The sequence below is a fragment of the Bactrocera neohumeralis genome, chromosome 4, assembly GCF_024586455.1.
Source record: "Bactrocera neohumeralis isolate Rockhampton chromosome 4, APGP_CSIRO_Bneo_wtdbg2-racon-allhic-juicebox.fasta_v2, whole genome shotgun sequence".
NCBI classification, from domain to species: domain Eukaryota; kingdom Metazoa; phylum Arthropoda; class Insecta; order Diptera; family Tephritidae; genus Bactrocera; species Bactrocera neohumeralis.
This window is the reverse complement of record NC_065921.1, coordinates 41,521,601-41,545,551: the sequence shown is the minus strand read 5'-3', so window position 1 is coordinate 41,545,551 and position 23,951 is coordinate 41,521,601. Positions and strand designations below refer to the sequence as shown.

At 38.3% G+C, this 23,951-nt stretch overlaps 1 protein-coding gene across 5 annotated transcripts in view; it reads left to right on the top strand.

Moving 5' to 3' along the window:
- LOC126755064 (transient receptor potential cation channel trpm) overlaps positions 1–23,951 on the top strand; it is a 316,113-nt gene that overhangs the window by 88,400 nt on the left and 203,762 nt on the right. For 4 of the 5 annotated variants that reach the window (XM_050467363.1, XM_050467360.1, XM_050467364.1 and 1 more), the window contains exon 1: positions 23,831–23,920. Coding sequence is in view for 1 of the 5 variants with exons in the window: in XM_050467362.1 (XP_050323319.1) it covers positions 23,840–23,920 (81 nt within the window). In the remaining 4 variants the exon portion in view is untranslated. Of the gene's footprint in view, positions 1–23,770; positions 23,921–23,951 lie in introns of those variants that run through there. The other variant, XM_050467362.1, reaches the window with a different exon arrangement.

Below are 23,951 nucleotides of genomic sequence, written 5' to 3'. Positions count from 1 at the left end.
CATACAACCACCTTGCGCATTTTCCTTCTGTCACATGTCCTTAATAGTGCCCTTTTATGTTGACGTAAGATTAATGCATTATATACTCTACAAGCTTTACTCGCATTAGTTGCCACAACATTTTACTTTCATCTTAATTTTGAAGAGATTTGTTTTTTCCTTTACATCAAAATCCACATTGAATTAGAGTGGAAAATTCGTAAAAAGTTATAAAAAATTGTCGGCCTTAAAATCATAGTTTCGTCATCATAATCCACTTTGTGTTGCAGTATTACTATCACATTGCGTAAGCTCTTAGTATTTGAAAATATGCCTGGAAAGTCTCTTTGAAAAAAGAGTGGATGCATGCAACATGTGTAACTGTGTAAATTACTTAGTCCAGTCAACCAGCCTGCCGCTAGTTTGCCGGAACCCAACTTGACAAAAGTTCAACAGCAACAAAGATTTTAAAAAAGTTCACATAACCATGTAAGAGCAACATGCGCTACATATGTACAGATATCCATATGTATATCCGTATATGCTGGGATGTTGGTATGTGCATCCGAAAAGCTTGTAAGGGTAGACCCAGCAACATTAACACGATTGCACAGCTGCAAATAAGCGTCGGCCTATGAAGACATAACGGCAAGCATAAGCGCATTTAATATGGATCTACATACGACGGTCTATGCTAAATATGTTGTTAGTTTTTCAAACATGTATGAGTATGCATATGTGCGTGGGTGTGTGAGTTCATGTGAACATTTGGTAAACTAACGGAAAATTTGATGCTCTCTGCATGTGTGCTGGTGTGCGTGGCTTCAAAGGTCAACAGTGTGAATTTCGTCGGGTAGATACTCTTGCCATACATATACATATGTACATACACATATGAAATATACTTAACTTTCTATACATATTTCTATGCGTGCGTGTGTGTGTTCGTAGGCTTATCCTTGCAAAGTTTACTTTTCATTTATTTACTTGCTTCACTTTCTTTCTAAGCCCAATTTTTTACACTCATTGTTGGTGTTTTTTTTGTTTCCATCATTTCGCCATTTCCGACATGTGTACACGTATATATGTATATATGTATATACATATATGTAGCTGTACATACATATGTTTATTTTTTGAAAATTTTCTTAAATACTTTCCTTCTCCATTTGGATTGCTTTCACAGTTGAGTGAGTTCGTAAGCATCTCCTTCCCCAATTGATTGCTGTTGGCAGTTGGAAGTTGGCAAAGGCAGTATAACACAGTGGCTCTGTTATTGTAGTTTAGTTTTGTTTTTGTGTGTTTTAATTAAATCTTAAAAGTCTTTCCTGTCCTTTGACTTTTGAGGAACTACGCAATAAAGGATAGCTTATGTAAGAGGTCAGTTAGATAACTCGGGAAGTGTTTGCTTAATTCTTATTAGAAAAAATTGACATTAATGGCGTAAAGTTAAAGTATAAGAGAAAAGCTAAAGAAAAAATTTAGTGGCTTCCCCTTGTCAGCGTCAATACTCCAGCAGTCATTGAAAAAGTCGTTTTATCCCACGACAATCGAATCCGTATTTATAACCGGTCGAAGACTATCAAATCCGTCGCATTTTCGAAAATTATTTAAGAAAAGTTTTCTCACTGTCTGACTAGACATTCTTGAAAATTATTTAGTGTAAGTTTTCGTCTGTTAAAACAGCAACAACAATCAAGAAGTCGTCAAGTGAGCTTCCCATAAATAAAATCGATTTTAAAATAGAAATAACCCTATATTGAATTAAGTGAGCTGTGTGTTAATGTGGTTGACAGCATACCGATAAATATCATTTGGTTTCCTCTCTGAGAGCTTTGCAGCTTAAGCACTTCAGAAAATGGCGCCTTCCATTACACTTTGGTTGAAAAGGTCGATCCTATTACAAACGTCCAAACGGATCTCACTTGAACAGCTTTGAACGCCGGTCCGTTGTCTACTTATTGATTATAAAGCTCTATTAAGTATACAAAGAGATTAGATCCTATTACAAATTTGTTGAAGCAGATAATATTTTTCGGCGAACTCTTCTGGTTCTGCCGAGATATTTCTACCTCAGTCCTAGAAAAACTGAAGTATGGAAAAGAAAGTGACTTTATGCTTTACCGAGTACCTTTCCCTCCTCTATACACACTTTTTGCAATTTGAGCCTCCAAGATTTTTAGTCTTACGGCGTTAATACCTACATTGTCCAGTCCAGTTAGAATTCCAACGATTGTGGCAAGATGAACGTTGATAAAAGGAAGTAATCCAGTAGAACTATTGTGTTTTATTTTTTTGCTAGAAAAATCGCGCAGTCTCACAGGAGATGGCCATCGACAAACGCATGCTGGACGCAAGCGAGGCAAGGCGACAGGTAATACTCTGTTCGATGGGACAAGGTTGCCCTCTTTTGGAAGCCCAAGGGCTTTGCAGTTTTCACTGATCTCGAGCCAAATTCTGTAGCTTAAAACTAAGCTTGTTCAACAGCTTCTTACAGAAAATTCCCCCTCCAACTTCGAGCGACTTCGAGTCGCTTCGTGAAGAGCTCTCTTCCCAGCAATGTCTACACCTAACTAATGTGAGTTTTGAATGAAGTCTCTTAACAGGAAAAGTCTTTTTGGCTGTGTTTGAACTCGATGTCAGCACGAATCATGAGACTTTGAGAGAATTTTGCTACTAAGATTGCTCTAGTGATGAAACTTACCGATCCAAAAAGGGTTAGAGTACGAAAAAACAACTCTTAGGCACTGGTTTTCGGCAGATAGTAGCCAATTCCTAGGATACGCACTCAAAAATACCTCTTATCATATGGTTCGACTACCGTAGACACCGCTTACACGGTTATAGCCAAATTTATAACAACGCGCCAGTCGTTCTCTTTTTTCGCTATTTATCGCCAACTGGAAATTTCCACCTGGTCTTTCCAAGGGAGTGGAGGTCTTCCTCTTCCTCTGCTTCCCCGGCGGTTACTGCTGAACACTCTCAGAGTCGGAGTATGTTTATTCATTCGGACGACATGACCCATTACTATGTTAATGTCGTCATATATCGCGTACAGCTCATCGTTCCATCGACTGCGGAATTCACCGTTGTTAATGCGCAAAGAGCCATAAATCTTTCTCAGAACCTTTTTCAGGAAAACTCGTAACGCCGACTTATCAGATGTTGTCATCGTCAATGCTTCTGCACTATATAGCAGGCCGGGGTGAACAGAGACTTGTAGAGTTTGGTCTTTGTTCATCCAGAGATGATTTTACTTCTCGATTGCCTACTCAGTCCAAAGTAGCACCTGTTGGTAAGAGTTCCAAGATAGACGAAATTATCTACGGCTTCGAATTTATGACTGTAAACAGTGGCGTGGGAGCCAAGTCTGTCCAAGTCGACAGTTTGTTTGATGACAGGAGATATTTCGTTTTGTCCTCGTTCTCTACCAGACCTATTTGCTTCGCTTCCCTATCCGGTCTGGAGAAAGCAGAATTAACGGTACGGTCAGTAACTGTACACTCTTATTGAATATTATGCCTTCTCCATTTATCTCGGAGTCTCTAAAGATATCAACAAGGTATGATGGGCTTACCATTCGTGAATATTTGGGTATGTGAAAACTCTGTGGATGCCTGGAGAACGCACAAGTAATATAATCGCATCTGACTCTCAGCGACTTCTTTCGGTCCTCAGACCTTAGAATAATGCTTGTTAAAAAGAAATGTAGCAACTGTGCAGTGGTAACCGCTGAGGATGATATTTATTTTGACTAAATTTGTCATTCACTTCAAAGTTACGATCAAAATCGCTTGCGATTTCATGAGGAAAATCCCGATATGCTCAAGGTTTTGCTATTCTACAATATTCTTAAGGTGCTGATTTACAAACTGTCCTTTTATGAAGTTTTACTCTCATGTATACTCTGTTACTTATTTTAATCCTTACTTTTTCTTTTGCGTCTCTCTTCGGCATAATTTGTTCTTAGACACATCAGTAATCCCCTTTTAGTTACTTTCAAACTTACATACATATATTTATACATGTGAGCCTCTGCTGCCGTCTGCTTGACCCTGTCGACTTTTAAAGCTATGCAGCTGTTTTCTTGCTTAGGTCCACAAACCTTTTACTCTTTCTTTCAAGTTAGTGTTCCATTTTATGTCGTTACCCCTGCTTTGGAGACAGCTGTGTTGCTCGCATCTTCGTTAACCCGGCGTGTGCCTAGAACACGCTCATTTTTCTCCACATTTTTTAGTGTGTCGTTGCGCGCTTCGCTGCCTTATCGCAATGCAGACACCCATCACCGACAACCACATGAAGACTTGAAGGGTGTGTGGGTTTCTGTTTGCATGGGTGGGGTGTGCAAACTTTCGCAAAGGATACGCGAGTCCTTGTTGCTTTTGTTTGTCATCGCGGCTGGTTGTTCGTCAGTTTCCGTTAAGCTATTGTGAGTTGTTGCGTGAGAGGCCAAGACATCTTGACAAAATACATACCAAGTTGAGCTGTGCGGATTGTATGGCTTTCAGCTGTTGACAAGCGCTGCCGCGAAACCGTCAACCGGTTTTCTATATATTGTATGTACTATATGTATATATTTATATTTATTTTTCTGCCATAAAGAAGGAGGAAATATAAGCGAGTGGAAGTGAAATGTTGCCGACACTTTAACATTTTTGTGCGAAGAATTATCGCCGAAGCATAGCTTTTCGTGTGTGTTTGAATAGCGGAAGAGAGGAAGGAATGTAGAGCCCGAAAGCAATTTCTATAAATTTGAACATCACAGAACTTTATTTAATAGAGCAAAGTTGAAAGCTCAAATATCTTTAAGAAAGTATTTAATCAGCGCTAACCTTGAGTACCAGCTTACAAGTTCGTTAACTAAGGAATGTCTTTCAATGTTGTTGTTGTAAATCTCTTGATTATAAACAATTTTAAGTATTTAATGAATGCTTTCGTTTGATTAAAATTTTAGGGTTTTATTTAACCTCTGAGACCCTATTAACTATTTGCTATTAACTAGACTATTTTAGGTGTACAAAAAATGTGGGAAAATTGTAGAAGTAACAAAGAGAATATCTTAAGTAGTTGTCGACTTATTGTTAGGACAGTGCAGCCCGGTTCCATAGTCACTTATAGCATATACATAGTTTGATTATCTGTTTCATGCAATCAAAGAAACTATTTCTTTTACAAAGACGGTTAGATGCAATCGGGGATAAGACTGTCTTTAAGAGATATTTGGAGATTTCTTCTTTCATATTTTTGTCCACAAGTCCTATTTAAGTTGTCATATTTTTCTGAATTAGTGTAAGTGTGGAACTAAGGTGCATTAGAAGGAAGGGTTAGTACAAAGTAAGGCTTTTAGGTTAATTTACGTTAGGCCAGTTCGGATTGGCTACTGACTGAATATTTCATATAGTCTTTGAAATGTTTGTTTAGAATGAAGCAAGTCGTTTGTTTGGCGCCAATTGGAAATGGAGATTTCAAGTTTAACCAGGTCTTTCTCCACCTGGTCTTTCCAACGGAGTGGAGGTCTTCCTCTGCTTTCCCCGGCGTATGCTGCGTCGAATACTTTCAGACCTGGAGTGCTTTCATCCATTCGGAAGACATGGACTAGCCATCGTAGCCGCTGTCTCGTAATTCGCTGAACTATGTCAACGTCGTTGTAAACCTCGTACAGATCATCGTTCTATCGACTGTGGTATTCGCCGTTGGCAATGCGCAAAGGACCATAAATCTTCTGCAGAACCTTTCTCTCGAAAACTCGTAGCGTGGACTCATCAGATGTTGTCATTGTACAAGCTTCCGTACCATATAGCAGGACGGCAATAAAGAGTGACTTTTAGAGTTAGGTCTTTGTTCATCGAGAAAGGACTTTACTTCTCAATTGCCTACTAAGTCCGAAGTAACACCTGTTGGCAAGAGTTATACTGCGTTTCTGACTTTCTTGTTGATGTTAATGCTGGTTCCAAGATAGACGAAGTTAAAAGTTGCACGATAGGGAGTCGCCCGAGACACCGTCAGTGTGTCATATTTTCAAACGAATTTTCCATTATTTCGACGATGATGGGTTAAAATATTTCTAACTGTTCGAAGGTGATCTGGTGTGGGATACTGCAGCCGGCCACCAAAGAACTACAAGAGAAAAGAAGAAGCAAATAATGGTTGTAGTAGGGACATAAAAGTGTTAGTGTCAATTGTATTATGTTAAAAAAGATCGCAGAGAACCACAAAATTTTGAAAGAGAGGGTTGAGTGTAACTGGATTTAGATAACAGACCGTTTAGAAAGTGCGTTATCATATCAGCTTCCCATCTTATCGTATTTGTATTTTTTTTTCGTAACAGCGACCCAACTAGGATTTAATTTAAAATTAAGGTTAAGTGCTTACTGTTTTAGGAAAGATCAATAAAATCAGGGAGTTCTACATAAATCTGTCATAAATTCTGCTTGAAAGAGAATGGTCAGATAAGCGAGTACCAGTTTTGACAGTAACAAAAGGCCTTCTTAGGATTAGTCGTATTGATGATACAGTCGAATTTTAAAGGATTGATAGTTCTCTTGTCTCTCCAAGCATTATTCCGGAGTAAGTTCGTAAGTGCCTAGATTTTACAATCGAATTATACACCTAAAATTTTATTCAGAAAATTTCCATGAAAACCAATGGTTTTGGGTTGTGCTCTTTAAGTATTTAAAGGAAAATATGTAACAATTTGCATGTCCTGCTCGCTGACTGCATGCTGTTCATTTCTCTTGTTCGTGTTCTTTTTGTTTCTTTTTTGCTTCGTTGCTTTGCTGTTGTAACGTAACGTCTGCCTGTGATGTGTGGTAATTGCAGTCAACGCAGCCGAGCGTGAGTCCCAAGCTGTGCCATTGACTCTAGTTGTCGTCTCATCATTTGCTCCTTTGGCACATTTGAAACCTCAACAAATTGACGTAATTGGTGTGGATTTACGTTTTAAATTTATTACAATTGCCGCAGACACACACATACACAAATATATTCGTATTGTGGTGGATGCGTCTCGGCTTCAAAGCGGGTCTCTCGCCTCGCCGCCATGTAGTTCCTTTGCCGCATTAAGCTTGCCACATTTTGCCCGTTCTTTCTTGTCCTTTCTTGTTGTGTTTGCATTGCGTTATGCTTAAATTCACATTATGCTGGTTAAATTGTGCATTTTTTCTTCAAATAACGGCTTTATTGCTCGCTTTGTAATTTAAAGTCACGATTTTTCTGTCGGTTTTATTTTGGCTTTTATATTCTTCCCGCGGGAATTTCAGTAAAATTATAAATTAATAAGCAAAGGTATTTTTATTGTAAAAAATGGTGTTATGATGCTTTCATATAACAAATAAAAATGATTTTGTCTGACCTTGTAACATCTCTCAAAGTCTGTAACCTCTTTTTTGCAACCTCTGAGACGCTGATAAGAAACCCTCGAGCGATAGTTGCATTCTCATAAAACATGTAGTCCCTTCTTATACATCTTGACAGCATCTACAATTGTCATTGTAGGCAGTGACTTGTTAGCATTTCTACTAGAGTTCTTATCTATTTGTTTTTTTTTTATACCCTGAACAGGGTATATTAAGTTTGTCAGGAAGTTTGTAACATCCAGAACTAAGCGTCGGAGACCCTATAAAGTATATATTAGGTTGTCAAAAAAAGTCTTGCGGTATTTTCGCTAGTTGGCGCTGAAAGAGCGTAGTTCTAGTTTTATTCGTCGCATCGGGTCATGCTATACCTTTTTCTAAAGCTCATTTCACGCGCTAATACGTGTTTGATTGATTGTCGTTTCTTTTAAGTCGTTCGTGAGTTATAGCTTCGCAAACATGGAGCAAAATAAAGAAAAAATACGGCATATTTTACAGTACTACTACGATAAAGGCAAAAATGCATCTCAAGCCGCCAATAAAACTTGTGCAGTTTATGGACCCGATACAGTTTCCATTTCCACCGCACAACGATGGTTTCAACGTTTTCGTTCTGGTGTAGAGGTGGTCGAAGATGCGCCACGCTCCGGAAGGCCTGTCGTCGAAAATTGCGATAAAATCGCTGAATTGGTCGAAAGAGACCGGCATAGTAGCAGCCGTAGCATCGGTCAAGAGCTGGGCATGAGTCATCAAAAATTCATTTCAATTTCAATAAAAATAAAAAAAAATTCAATAAAAATACCGCAAGACTTTTTTGACAACCCATTATATAAATGATCAGTATGTTGAGCTGAGTCGATTTAGCCATGTCCGTCTGTCTGTCTGTCCGTCCGTCCGCCTGTCTATATGTATACGAACTAGTCCCTCGGTTTTTAAGATATCGTTTTTAAATTTTGCAAACGTTATTTTCTCTTCAAGAAGCTGTTCATTTGTCGGAACTGCCGATATCGGACTACTATAACATATAGCATATCGGAAAAAAGTTCTTGAATGGAAAACATTTGACAAGATATATTCATGAAATTTGGTATAGATTATTGTCTAAGGCAACAATGTAATATCCGAAAAAATTGTTCAGATCGGATTACTATAGCATATAGCTTCCATATAAACAGAACACATAGTTACTAAAAGAAATGCACCTGTGAAGGGTATATCAGTTTCGGTGCAGCCGAAATTAACGTTTTTTCTTGTTTTTGTTGTAATAGTCGACAAATCCAGGAAAAGTAGAATTTGTAGTTAGGGATCTGTTGTTGATAACTGCTGTATTGTTCGACATCTTCTTTATTGGCGTGGATACCGCTTAGGCAAGAGTGCGCCAGTCGTTCTTTCTATGCGCTGTTTGTCGCCAATTCGAGATACCAAGTGCATCCATGTCCCACTCCACTTGATCTCTCCAACGGAGTGGAAGTCTTCCTTGCATCGAATACTCTCAAAACTGGAGTGCCTTCACCCATTCGGACAACATAATATGACTTAGCCAGTGTAGGCACTGTATCTTAATTCGCTGAACTATGTCAATATCGTCGTATATCTCGTACCGTTAACCGTTACCGGGTGATGAGTGACTTGTAGAATTTTGTTTTTGTTCATCGAAAAAGAGGACTTTACTTCTCAATTGCCTACGCAGTCCGAAGTAGCACCTATTGGTAAGAGACATTTGCGTTGGATTTTGATGCTGTCGTTGTTGTTGGTTTTAATGCTAGTTCCAAGGTAAACGAAATTACCTACGACTCCGAAGTTATGACTGTCAACAGTGACGTAAAAGCCAACTCACGAGTGCCATGACTGTTTTTTTGATGGCAGAAGATATTTCGTCTTGTCCTCCTTCACTACCATATCTATTTGCCTCGCTTCTTTGTCCAATCTGGAGGAAGCAGAACTAACGTCGCGGTTGTTGAGGCCAATGCTATCAATATCATCGATGAAATCGAAACGTTTCGTCGATAAATTATTTTGTATTGTTCTAGCAGTTAGGGCAATGTATCGGACATGTTTCGAACTGTCTAAGGAATATCTAATCAGAAAAGTTTTTTTAAGAAAAACATGTACAATAGTATTATTCAAAATATTGCCTCATCTTCAAGCTGTTTTGGTCGAAGATGTGAGTAGATAATACTCAAAAAGTCACACAAGGGCAGTATGGGCTAGCTCCGCGGCTTTTCCAATAGCAAAGACCTCTGCTTGAGATATATTGCTGTGGTCCAACAGCTGAGAACGCTGTCTTATTATATGTTTGAGAATATACTACCGCATCAACTCCGTCTTCAATTTTGGAGCCGTTCGCATAAATGTTAAATATGAACCGCTGTTGGAGTGGCTCTTAAAGCTCCCGCTATGTACAGAACAGCGAGCAGCTACAACCTTTCCATTGGCTTCCGTAGACGTTTGCGCTGATATCCCAGTCCGCTTTATCTCCTCGTTGGTCTCCGTACCTACTGCCAGATACCTCATTAGACAATGTTTCCCTCCCGTACGCACATAGTTGTAGATCTAATACTAAACTCCAAGCATGCCCTAAAAGTTCATGTTGCGCAATTCTAAAGAAATATAGTTTCTAAATTCACAAGAATCCCAGCATTGATCTGCATGCTTTCTAATAAACGTTGACCTTTCATCTTAATTCAAAGTTATTATTTCAAGTCTTAACCTCAACGGTTACGCTTTAAGCCACGTGTCGTGTCGCTTAAGCAATGCTACTTTCGGAATAAACGTTGCATAAGATGCTGAAATCCTTAAAACTCTGAAGTGAATTCAATAGAAAAACAGCAAACTAAAAATTCGCTCTTTCCACGAAGCTTTTGTGCAATTCAATTGAATTTCAGCTGCGTAGCAGCCTTGCAAGCCTGTTGCTATATGTGTGCGTGTTGCAAGAATACCAATGAAAAAGGTAATCACAATAATATGAATACAAAGGATGTTACCCAACGGATGCTACATAACGGCACAACGCCTACGCTTGCTTAATAAATTTATCCACTTGAATTTGAGCAAATATGTTAAACAAAAAATAGGAATAAAAGAGAAACAAGGAACATACAAAGAACGGAGATGGCACAGTAGAATAATAGCCAAGAGTGCTTAAATGCAAAAAAGAAATTCACAAAATAGAAAAATTCAACAAAAAATACAAAAACAAATCACCAAAAAAATGCTCCAGTAAATAAATAGAATACCGACGAGAACTCAGGGACCTTATGAATTATGACAGGCCATAGTGCAAGAAATAAACAAAAATAACTACGAAGACGTAGAGAAAATAAAAAATAATAATCATATAAAGTATGCCGAGTATAAATGCCAGAATGTGTCTGCAGGAAGATAGCAAGTGCAAGCAACACGCTCAGTGTCTTAGAAGTAAGAAGGAAGGTCGCTTCTTGCAAAGCACTGAAACTAACTGCAACAAGTAAGGGATGGCAAAGTTGGAATGGTACAAAAGATTGGGAAGTCGCTTGCTAGTTTTCAGACTATAAAGAGTGTATGACGTATGAGGACTTCCTCCAGAACATCTGATTCTAGATTGCCCAGCAATTTATAGAAGCAGGCTCAAGGCGCTAGACCTTCTACGTGGACAGAGATGACATCACCTCAGTCGCGCCGAGCAGGCTCCTGGAATTATTCAGAGTGCTGGACCTTTGTGACAATATGTGATATAGCAGAAGGCACAATAGACCATAGATCGTGTGCCAAACTTCAAACATGAAAGTGGTGAGCAGAAATATGCGAAATATTGAATCGGTTTTAATACCATGTTAAGAGTTGTTTTTTAATGAAGTTCTTATTACATACCGAAATTATAATCCAAGAAAGCATGCAAAGCAAAGCAAGCTGACTTCAACAAATTTTGTAGGTTTTCTGATAGAAGGCAGCCTGTACAGGAGTTACTGAGCCCATTAAGTCATGCCTGACTGCCTGGTTTAGTATGCTTAGAGCTCAACTATCCGTAGACTTTTTCATTTGGAAAGTAGCAACATTTTCTGCTCTAAGAATCAACGAGTTAAGAGCAGGAAAAGTTGTGATACTTATTACCTCAACCAGCTCAAAATAAATATAAATGGATCAGACATATCCTCCCAAGGTTGAATTTCAATAGTGATTCCAGGAGAGAATACCCTCTACACGTGAATGGAGAAAGGTTTAGTAGAGGAGAAAAATACTATATCGATCCATATTGACGGGTTCAAAATACATTCCAATGATATTGATATCTCTCTTCCGTTAACATCTTCCAAGCGGAAGTACTAGGCAGAAGAAAGACCTCAGGAGTTCTACTGAATAGCTAAGAGTGGATGCCTAGAGCTATCATATATGTACACAGAGGCAGGAAATATTTACAGCAAGAAACCAGGGAAACAATTTAGCATCCCTTCTGATCTTGTGCGTGAGCAGCAAATGTTGGAAGACTTTAAGCTTACTGGCAGGTCAACTTTACTTGTCCATAATTTAGGTTGCCGATCATAGGAACATTTTCGACAACGAAATAGCAAAATAGCTGGCCATGTCATCTACAACCTACATAGTTCAAGATAGTGAAACAGACATGGCCAAAATATGATAAGACAAGAACTAAGGTTGGTGAATTCACTGAGTTTGACAAAGATAGCTCCAATAAGCCGTGCTGTATCGACTAAATAAGATTATATACAGAATCCTATATTCCAAAATCGTAATAAAATTTCTTGGTTCATTAGAACCATGCTTAATTGGCACATACTTGTATTGGGGAATATTGCTTCATTCGATAAATGGAAACTCTACTCCCAAACGAGTGTTGATTAAATTAAATTAAATGAAATTATGACTTGTATTCAATGTTAAACGTTTGACATACTTTTGATACCATTTTCTCCTGTTTATCTTTTTTGAAATGGCTGGCAATTCCATTCTGAAATAATAGGTATTTTCCCAAGTAAACAGGACTTTTTGAATCTAGCGCCCCCTGGAAGCGCCATCTATGTATATGTCGACTGGTACGTTGCAATCTGCTATTTTTATCGATTGTCCAGTGAGAATTTCATCACATTTGGACTGTGCAAAAAGCTATATTGAAGCTAGATTTTGCCCAAAAAACCATTTGTTCTGTTTTTAGTAAGTCCTGTTTACTTTGGAACGCACCTTGTAAGTCTAAATTGAAAAACTGTTTCACCAAGTAGCTGCTGATTTGTCGGAATCGCCGACATATAGCTGCCATATAATTGACCGATCCTTTTATGGTAAGCTTTATTTATCCAAGGCTACAATCTTCAGATCGGACCACAACTGGATATAGCTGGTTCTATAGGTCACCCATCATCCTCGCCCTGTTATATAGTGCAGAGCATGGACAATGACAACATTTGATGAGTGGTCCGTAGGAGTTTTCGAGAGAAAAGTTTTGCGGAAGATTTATGCTCCTTTGCGCTTTAGCAACGACGATTACATTAGTCGATGGCACGATGAGCTGTACGAGACCGCCGGTGAAAGCAGAGGAAGAGGAAGACCTCCACTCCGTTGGAGAGATCAGGTGCAGAAGGACCTAGCTGCACTTGGTACCTCGAATTGGCGTCAAATAGCAAAATGAAGAAACGACTGGCGCGCTGTTGTTAACTCGGCTATAATCGTAAGCGGTGTTTACACAAGTAAAGAAGAAAAAGAAGAATCTTGATATACATGACCCACAGAACCCTCTACTTATCTCTATATTTTATGGCACTACAAACAACCAATAGTTGAACAAAACGATTAGACTCTCCGTGTAACATGTTGCGAGAGTATGAAAACGCATTAAAGCGATAAGCAGCTGCAGAGTCAAGGCAAAAATAATACGTTAATGTTATGGCTTGCGAGTGCAGGCAGAAGTCGGCTGGCAATGGAGCGCGCAAGGAAAGGAGAAGGAGGGCGAGAAAGGAGAGCAGGCAGCTGGAGCGCAACGCCGCAGTGCATGAAAAAAGGCCGACATATTTTCTTGAAATAACTTTTAATGTTCTCTGCGACATTGAGCGCTGGGAAAACACTGCCACTGTCTGCATGAGTATGGGGTTATGAGCGTATATGTGTGGGGCACCCTGTATATTTATCTCTCTTAATATAAGCCTTGATAGCATTGCAATTTCAAGTATGTGCTTCCTTCACCGTTCCCTCCCTGCGATGTTGCATACCTAACAGTATTTCATTTCAATTAGAAGTTCCAATGTGTTGCAGCCCCAGCTTTGGAGACACACAGTGAGAGTGAAGAGTGAGTGTGGGGTGGACGCAGAGAAGAGCAGGGTAGCGTGGCGGAATTGTCTAGCGGGTATCTCGTCTAGCTGTCTACGAGCATACCCTCTTATTGTGCGGTTTGTCATGCTGTCTACTGGTCTATGCGCCCCGTCTGCCTCGCCGCGACCATAAAGCAGCTGGTTTTGTGGCATGCCACATAGCTTTGTTTCTACGAGTGGCCACTTGATTCTTGCTGCTAACTAACAAGGATGCGTGGGAGGTGAAGAAACGTGGCGTGGCATGGCAGAGAAACAATAAAAATACAAGCGAAATGCGGAAAGCACAAAGTGCGATATCAAGTGGCATTGTGACCCAAGTGGCAAGCAACAAATGTTTGTTGCCGTCGCCAGAAGTTTGTTAATGCGCAACAGTTTGTTTTTTCCTTTTCTTCGTTGTGTTTTTTTGTGTACTTTTTTGTTGCTTGTGACTAGTCTGCTAGATTTTATTGCATTTGCGATTTATTATATTACTTTTGTGTTCTTCGCCACTTTCAATACTTCGTGGGAATGTCAGTGCCTTTGCAATAAGCGTTTAGATAATTGAATGAGGTTCCTTAAATTGAATTAGGTTCTTATCTCAATACGTCAAAAATACCAGAAGGAGAAATGCTAAAAAGCAAGAATAAGATAATACGGTTTAAAATTTGGAGAAAATAGGTTCGGACAAGCTCGGCTGGAGTTTAGTATGCTACAATAAAATACTACATAAAGGAAGTTTATGGTACATTTTTTTTGTAGAGACTATCGAATATACAAGTATTATATGATTACAACTGAATCGGTTCTTAGCTTACTGTGTCAGTCAACTAAAGTTTTTTGAAGGGGTCCAATGAGGGATTTGATCGAATAGATAAAATGTTATGATTTCGTATGTGCAGGTCGGGTCTAGGATTAGACTCGTATTGAAATCAATATTCTGCTGAGTAGTCTTAATTTCAGCGAACTCGAGCTCTGAATCTCGGAATCCATACGCAGTAACGCTTCCCTTGGCATTTTCGTTATGTTGGCTTCATTACGTAATAAACTTGTACTTAGTGTTATATAACGGTTGTTGTAGATGTCGCTGTTAATCATTTGACCCGACGGGTTTGTTTTAAGACTATGGAAGGTTCTTTAAATATTTGAAATAAGATATGAGAGTGACGTTTTTTTCGAAAGTATTTCGAAAATGCTATCAATTTATGTTTTCCATTTTCTGGCGTTAAAAGAGTAACATGTTAATTATGAATCTTTTACTTTCTATCGAAAATACTATTGAGTCATAAGCGTATATGATTAGAGGGCTTTGAAAGAATAATATTATAAATGTAGTAACGTTAAGTAAGGTTCGATGCCTGATCCTCAATATGGGGATCGTAGTTGGTCTACTATACGTAGTATTTTTTGAAGCCATAAAAATGGAACACGGATATAGTATACGATCTTATAGTTTGAGAAGGAGCCTTGAGGTCAAAACGTTTAATTTATATTCTTACCAGCTCGGCTGGATATTTGAAAGTGTGAGCTCTGAAGTGGTTAATCCTTGGTCTCTCGAACTCCGAAAATCGAGAAAAAAGTGTTGAGATGCTACCACCTCGGCTTCTTCCATACAGATTTCGTAGCTGGCATCCGGAAAGATTTTCTACCTGACAGCATGGGTGCCGATAGGACAATGAACTGTTAGCATCTCCACAACTAGGGAGAGGTTAGCTCACTGGCTTTCTTACGATCGAACTCGCGCAGGAAGATTTTCATTCAGATAGGTTATCACATGAACCGATGGTCAGCAAGTGTGGAAAGTTCTCTGAGCGCCATTCACTTTGGAGTGGTCAGATCCGATTCTTTTACAAAAACTAAGAACATTTTTACTATCCAATTTTTTATCAGATATTTATTGATATTTTAAGAATACAAAAAACAAAAATAAGAAAAAAATTTTGTGATAATTTGATTAATTGCAGCGTGGCGGGGGTTGATAATTAGGGTGCGCCCTTCCTGACACGATTCCAACACTTTGGGTGATCTGAACAAAAAAAAAAAATTTTAATCAGTACAAATGCCGCTATCGTCTGAATTAGGACAAAAAAAATCAGTAAATGGCGACTGTTTGAATTTTTTACCCGTTTTTTGGCAAAGATCAAATTTTTTTAAAAATAGTAAAAATCTAAATTTTTAATAATCGCAAAGTGACCCATTGGCATGGAGTCATGTGTAGAAGTTCACTCAAGTGTGGAAAGTTCTCTGAGCGCCATTCACTTTGGAGTGGTCAGAACTTTTTACATATGGCTCAAATAGCTCACTACTTTTGATCTTAGACCAAGTATCCATGGTTAGCCAAAAATATCCATTTGAAGCCGAGCTAAAGTTAGAAGGCGAAACTCTCCTACTCATGGTTGTGGGCTTGGTTTGGGACCCGCCACGTGAAAAACACCCCAAATGAAAGGAAGAAAACAGCCTGGAATGAGAGGCATCTTTTTAGTGACGATCCTAATTGGCGAATAGTGGTAATATTATGTTGTGTTATGTTGGAAACAGGGTTGATGTTCCATGAAGAGATAAAGTGGTGCTTAACGAGAGTTTGTGGGAATTTTCGAATAATACTTTGGAATACCGTGTCGAGCTAGACATACAAAAGGCTTCGATTGTTACTAATGTTGTGTTCGAGCATTTCCCTACGAATTGTTTTACCGTGTTTGTCCCTTTTTTGGTTCTTTAAAATACTTAGTTACAATTTTACCAAATCCGATGATTTTAGCTAATTGCTGACGAAATTCCCCAAAATATTTAAATTTTTGCTAACGCATTATCGTACCGTCCCCTAGGAAAAAGATAAATAACCCTTCTTCATGTGAATTTTGCCATTTATATATATCTACACATCGTTTATGCCGTTATTTAAAGCGAACTCAAAGTACTCCTCGTGAGCAATTTTGCGCCGAGTAAAAAACAGTACGAAATATATTCTACAACTTTTTATCCTTATTTGCTCTTTGCCTATTATTTAATTTTTGAAGACAAGAGCCGCCAGCGTTTGTCTAAGCACACTTAACTGACAGTGATTTCTATCAGCGCGCGCCAAGCCATTTGAACTAAGTATCTTTATTTATAGCAAATCCCAAAAGCGAGTTTATTTCAGCAGTTAATCTTCGACGGTTTATTGATTTCGGCGCGGTGTCTACTTCTGCTAAGTGCTACTTATTTAAAGTCCCATATTTTTCACGCTCGCAAAAAAATTGTAAAAATTGTCTGTTGCGCCCAAATGTAGGCAATGTGAAAACCGTGGGTTTAAACGCCCTGCTGCCGACGACAAAGAGTAGACTACACACACACCCACATGAGGTCAGGCGCACACATTCCAGGCAATTGATAGCTTTATAAGCTCGTAGTTGGTGTTGTTGCTGCCTTGCTGTTTGACACGACCACGAAAGCCATCACGTATCTCTCGGTTTTTGCGGCTGTCAGTTTTAATGTCAAATATGTTTATGTGCTTGGGGTTATTTTCTTGTATTTTTTTCTTTTTTCATTTTATTTATTTTTTCTCGCTTCAAATTGGTTTCACATTGATTATACCGTTAAGCGCTCTTAAGCTGACAGGTATGTAAATTATTTGCATTTGCTGCAAATGGGACACATATACATATACTCAAATGTGTCTGTGGGTGGTGAGTTAACTTTTAATATATGAGATGCCTGTGCTTGCCTTCAGATTCAGGCATGCTTGTCAAGACATTGTGATTGCCGTGAGAAGTGGCGCAGCTGCAAAAGCCGGCGATAATTAACGCGCAGGTAAACTCACGTTTTTATTGACGTGTTATGTTGAGGGTTTGTAGGAAATAAAAGATAAATTTTGTCTAAATTTTAGTATATTTTCGAATTTTTTCTGCTTGTAATAATACCGAGTAAGAGGAGATGAGAACAGTCATTCAGAGGCCCCGAGTTGATTACATTGGCCCGTTTAAGCACTGAACGGGTCACCGTAAACGCCGTCTGAGCCAGTTATATATTAAAATAACATGTAAGGTCCTGGAGCAATGTTAATGCCGGCCGGTCCTCATAAATCGAATTGAAGCGATTCCATCAATTCACTGATTCCATAGCCGCGAGTTCTATTGGAAACAGAAAATTTCAAGTAGCGTTGTTTCCACGTAAAGATCGAGTATTCCTTCGTCCCATATAAAGGGTGACTCCTTTCATTGTTCCCTATGTTGCAATTTATTGGGAAATGTTTATGAGTATTCAAAAGAACTTTCTTTGGCATTTATTCGTTGAAGATTAGCTCTAATAAACGTCTCAGATGGTCTATCCTGTGTCCAATTTTCGACGATCCGTTCGAGCATTACGACTGGTAACTGGTGAATGACACGAGTGATGTTTTGCTCCAAGACCTCCCCACAGGAAAAAGTCATACTGTTAGACAGGTATCGAGAGATATCACACGATATTGGTTGCCAATCGACCGGCCCAAAACGTGAAATTATCTGTTCCAACAAGTGTTCTCTGAATACATATATCCATTGATTGATGCGATGTGTGGGAAGCGGCGACGTCTTGCTGAAACCAAATGTCGCCAAAATAACGAGCTTAATTTCAGCCATCAAATAGTCGGTTATCATGACGCGATAACGGTCGCCATGAAATATGTACCGATGATTTCACCGGCCCACAAATCACACCAAACCGTGTTTTTTTCTTACAGACCCGGGAGCTCTTGAATCTCTTCTCCCGTCTTAAATGCGACAATTTTGCTTGTTACTATACCCATTGGGCAATAAATGGTCCTCTTCGCTGAACAAAATTTGGCTTCTTGGATTTTTCCACGAGTCAATAGAGAGCAGCGATGTCGCTTGGGAAGGTCGAGCGGCTTTAGTTCTTGCACAAGTTCTATTTTGTACGCTTTCAATTTAAGATATCGACATAAAATGAGTAAAATGTCGTTCCAAACATCAGTCTGAGCTGCTGTGAACGGCACCGAATCAACTCTTCGTGGTCTTCGTGTACACTCTAAGCTATGTATGCTATATTTTCTTCACTACGTGCTGGATGTGGTCTATTCGGTCGAATATTATCCAATAATGAGAGCTGGGCCTCTAGATGGGTGATGGTGTTACGAATAGTACGCTCGGTAAGCTGATTATGTTGACCATAAGTTGAGCCAAGTGGGTGAAACATATTATTTACAGAACGTGAATATTCGTAATGAAGTTGAACGATTTGTAAACGTTGTTCAAGCGTAAGTCTTTCCTTGATGAAAAGCCAAACAATACTTGCATCACCCATTACTAGTATTCGCGTAATATATGCTGTATGTACATGTTTTTCTTCGAAAGCTGAAGTTTCATTAAACTTTCCGTTAAATTCCAAATAGCTCCAAAATTACATAAGACTCGAGGAAATTGGCAAGTAACACACAACAGGCTGAAAACCATACTCGCTAAATTTTCTTTTTCAAACGTTTATTTGAGAAAATTGTGTACAGTAGTATTATTAAAAGTATTCCCCATAAGGTATAACATTTTACTATCTTCCTGCGAATTTATGGATTCCATTTCAAAAGAACTGCGCCGGCTGATGGAAAAGATTGAATCAAGCCAAATTTTGATAACCTATTTTGATGTGAACCATTTTCCAGGAAGCGCACTTTGACCATAAATCTTCCGCAGAACTTTTCTGTTCAAAACAGTCGTAACATCGACTTATCAGATGTTGTCATCGTCCATGCCTCTGCAACATATATCAGGATGGAAATAATGAGTGACTTATAGAGTTTAGTTTTTGTTCGTTGAGAGAGGACTTTACGTCTCAATTGCCTACTTAGGCCGAATTAGCACCTGTTGGCAAGAGATATTCTGCGTTGAATTTCGAGGCTGACGTTGTTGTTGGTGTTGATGCTGGTTCCAAGATAGACGAAATTATCTACGACTTCAAAGTTATGACTGTCAACAGTGATGTGAGAGCCCAATAGTGAGTGCGTGTTTGATGACAGAAGATATTTCGTCTTGCCTTCGTTCACTACCAGACCCATCTGCTTTGCTTCCTTGTCCAGTCTGGAGAAAACAGAACTAACTGCGCGGATGTTGAGATTGTTCCTTCTCTATTCAGATCTGCAACTCGAATTATGTATTTTCTCCAGCAGTAAATTGAAGAAGTCGGATGATAGTGAGTCGCCTTGCCTGAAACCTCGTATCGAACGGCTCGGAAAGGTCCTTCTCGATCCTGACGGAGCTTTTGGCATTGCTCAATGTCAGCTTACACAGCCGTATTAGTTTCACGAAAAACTAAACTTTATTACTTTTTAATGACGCAAGCCACTTTTAGCACGTTCGCTCAGCTAGACAAGTTGACTATGAATGCCCACAAAAAAAAACACTGATTTTCGGTTATTTTTTGTTACGATACTGACTCTAATATTAAATTATGTATCACCTTTATACGAAATTTTTTTTGGGATTTTTTTCCTATTGACTCCTTCCGCTTTTATCCAGCTTTAAATTTACATATGTACATATACTAATAGTTACCTACATATGTGTGCGTGTATGAATGACCTGTTGTTAAAACACAAACGAAACGCTGCAATTAAAAGTAATTGCTGAGAATGTTTGAGAGCAAAAATCTTGTGGTTCATTCTCTGTAATACTTACATACATACATATATTGTTCAAGTTAAGGGAAATACTGGTAGAGTCACTTACATCTTTACAAGATACTTATAAGTATAGTGAATTGACATATGTATGTGTGTGTAAGTAAATCTTCATTAAAATGTCCTTAAGAGTTTGCTTCCATGAAAAGTGTTTTTATGTCTTAATGAAGACATCTTGATATTGAATTTTACAATTAAAGTGATTTTGGCGAATATTTAAAGAAAATGGTTTGTTCTTGTTGTATTTAATTTGGTGCTATCAGAACAAAACCTGTGCAAAAAATTCCACTTAACAGCTTCGTATTGCTGTACTACTATGAACAAAAAATAGTAAGACTATGTTCAAAATTTTAAAATTCTCTATTTATTCTTCAAAACCTTTGTCGTCCCCCTTAAAGTAATCCCCACTGGACCAATTACACTTGTGCCAAATTTTCAAATGAACGAAACAGTTGTTAAAGGCAATTGCCGGTATTCAAAGCGCGTAGTGAATCACGTTTAATGCCTTCAATAGACTCAAAACGGTTTCCCTGCAGTGATCGATTGAGTTTGCTGAATAGCCAGAAGCCACACGGCGCTAAATTGGGCGAATATGGTGGTTGCGGCACGTCATTGGTTGAATGTTTAGCGAAAAACTCTCGAAGGATCAATAGAGTATGCGATGCTCCATTATTGGATGCAAAAACCAAGAATAGTCGGCCCGTTATTCTAGCCTCTTTTGAGGAACAGCTTCACACAAATGATCACAACACTCAAATATTACACCTTGTGGACAGTTTGTCCGGTCGGAAAGATTTCGGAGTGCACCCCAAGAAAACTATTCGTCCGATTGGTCGTGTGCTTCCTGGTAGTTGGAAAGTATTGTTTCACAGACGTTAACGCGACGCTATTTTCTTGTCGTCTGTTTAAATGAGTTAATCCTCCCCCCCTCACACAACCTGTGAAAACTGGCGCACCCTAATACGCCAGCGCAATTCACCATAGCTGTTGACACTTCAACGCAATTCCCCACACCTGTGCTCCTACCCACCAAACAAAAAGGATAGACAACAGGAGAGGATGTCCCATTCGGTCATACACTGCGCCGCGTCGACACATTGCTGATATTTACTCCGACAACAAATCCGCCAGATATCAATACAATTCGTTCTCACAATTCGTTCGATACTCTGCGTTCATCAGTTTTCGGTTTCGACAACAATCCCGTGCGCTGCAGTTAGCAACGATCAACGCCCCACGATCTAGTAATTGGAACACTAACTTTCGAAATCGGTCAACTTATTTTGTAGCTTTAAATTAACATTATATAAAGCAAAAGGCTGTTATAATAAATTACATTGTTACTAAGTGTTAAGTGACAAGGATATTTTTATTATATTGTATGTGTGTGATAACCATCTAAACATAGTGAAAGTAAAAATAAAAATATACTTGTTACAAAATTATACATCGTCTACTCCTCTTCCTCTGGTTTACAATAAATATATTTTATCTTTTCTTTGTAAAAAACTTTCTTATCAACTAATGGTTTCTTATACTAGCTATTCTAGTCTCCATATATGCTTTCTCGGTGTAAGTTAACAGTCTAAGAAAACTACTGGGAATTAAAAGGATTCACCGTTAATGATTAGATGGATAAAACACTTACTAAAAGGAATTCATTTTATGGAATAGTTCGAGATTAGAAACTTTATTGTTTTTAAAAATATTCTCCATTAAGATTTATCCAGTTTAGCATGCGTTTGAACCAACTATCGAAGCACTCTGATAGAGGTGTCTCCAAAATATGTCTTTTGAAGGCTTCAACCGCCTTCTCAGGTGCCGAAAATGTTAACCGCTTTATTTATTTCTTACATATGAGAACAGAAAAGGTAATTTCCCGATTCATAATCTGTCAAGTTGCCGTGTTTCAAATCAACGCTGTCGTATTTTTGTGTTATAGCATTTCTTTCGAACGAACGACACGAGCCTTTTTTGAGCGATCGACAATGTATGTGAGATCCAACGTGAAAAAAATGTTTCTACAATGAACTGTGCTCGAATGAATGTTCGTCCAACTAATGGCTGTAATTGTCTCAATCTCACGATAGGTCACATGACAATCTTGCAATATCATAGAATTAATAGTTTCAGGAGCAACAACTGTTTTTGAAAGACCTTCACGAAATTCCTCTCTATGTGATCTTCGACCTCGATTGCGTTCACCATACCTTCGGTAAACACTTGGGCTTAAATGGAGCTTCATCCTCAGAAAATTAAAGAAATTCATCGATGCACTTTTACTGAGTTAATCCACGTCGAAAGTTGTTAAAAATAATCGTGCGAAAATATTCGCGATTTTATTCCAATTTAAGACCGAGATGAGTATTTTAAGTTACTGTAAACAACAGAAACAGCGCTCCTATGTGTAAACGTTCTGAGCATGTCTAACATCAAAAATGACAAAATTTACAATAAAATTGTGAGTTGCCACGTTGCGATAATAGGGTTGTCAACTTTCGAAATATAAATGGCAACCTGCGTAAAAGTATAAGAAATAATTTTAAGAGATGGCTGACAATAAAATGTATGACTAAATTTTGCCTTATTAAATAATTTCTTACCAAAGGTGCTAAATTGAACTCTTCATATTCTGCTTTAGCTATAAAGAGTTACCATCGAAGATTTAGTATTATTCCTCATTGCTTGCTGTACTGAAAACTACTCAATGTGGAAATACACTTCCGAATTAAAAAATTAAAACCAATTTGCATATAATCGTTAAAACAATATCTCGTTTTGCTGCGTTTAGATTCAAAAGTCGATTAATTATCGGATTTCGATATATATCAAGATTCTATACATTGTAAAAATTATGTGATACGCTTCAGCAATTGAGCCGATTTTTCGACACTTTGGCCACAAAATTGCATAAATTACTTGGTGATACTTGGCGTATGAGCAACTTTTTTTAAATTCATTAAGTAATTATTTTGAATTAGTAAATCTGCGAACTTCTTGACTTTTATATATAATAATATCTCTTATAATTAGTTCTTCATTTCATTTCGCAATATTAAGAGACATACCTCAAATCTCAGTATTTATTTTATGGAGCTTTTCGAAATGTTTATATTTAAAAAGTGAAGTCCTCCTCTTTCGTAATTTGTTACAAGTGTAGTTTTTTCACCTCTGTTGGTTTAATATTTAAACAAGAGCATTTATGCACCAACTGCTTGAAAAGTTTGTGGTAAGCTTTGCATCTAGCCGATCTAACGGTAGTTTTTATGTCTCTAACTTTATCCCAATCATTTGTATGCCTTGAAGATGCGCGTATTGATTAATATATTTCGGTTTATTGTTTTCTACAACTTTTTGAGTTCCTTGCTAGTAATAATGCAGTGATGTCAAAGGTGCCACAGTGCGGATGATTAACATTTTTTTAGTACAGCTATGAAATAAGTGCAAGTTTCCCGCTCTAGCCATATTTTACCTCAGCAAAAAATTTAAAAAGAAAACTTTTCCATTTCTTTCACTTGCAGATCCACATTTTCCATCGTGGTTTTCATTAGGCAAAACGTCAGCGTGTTGTAAATCAAACGTCAAAACCAATGTTGGGTAAATTCACTTCGAATCATGTGCAGGTGTATCATCAGTACTCGCGTACCGTCTCTCTGAAGAAGCCAAAGAAGGTAACATTTACACACACACACCCATACACAT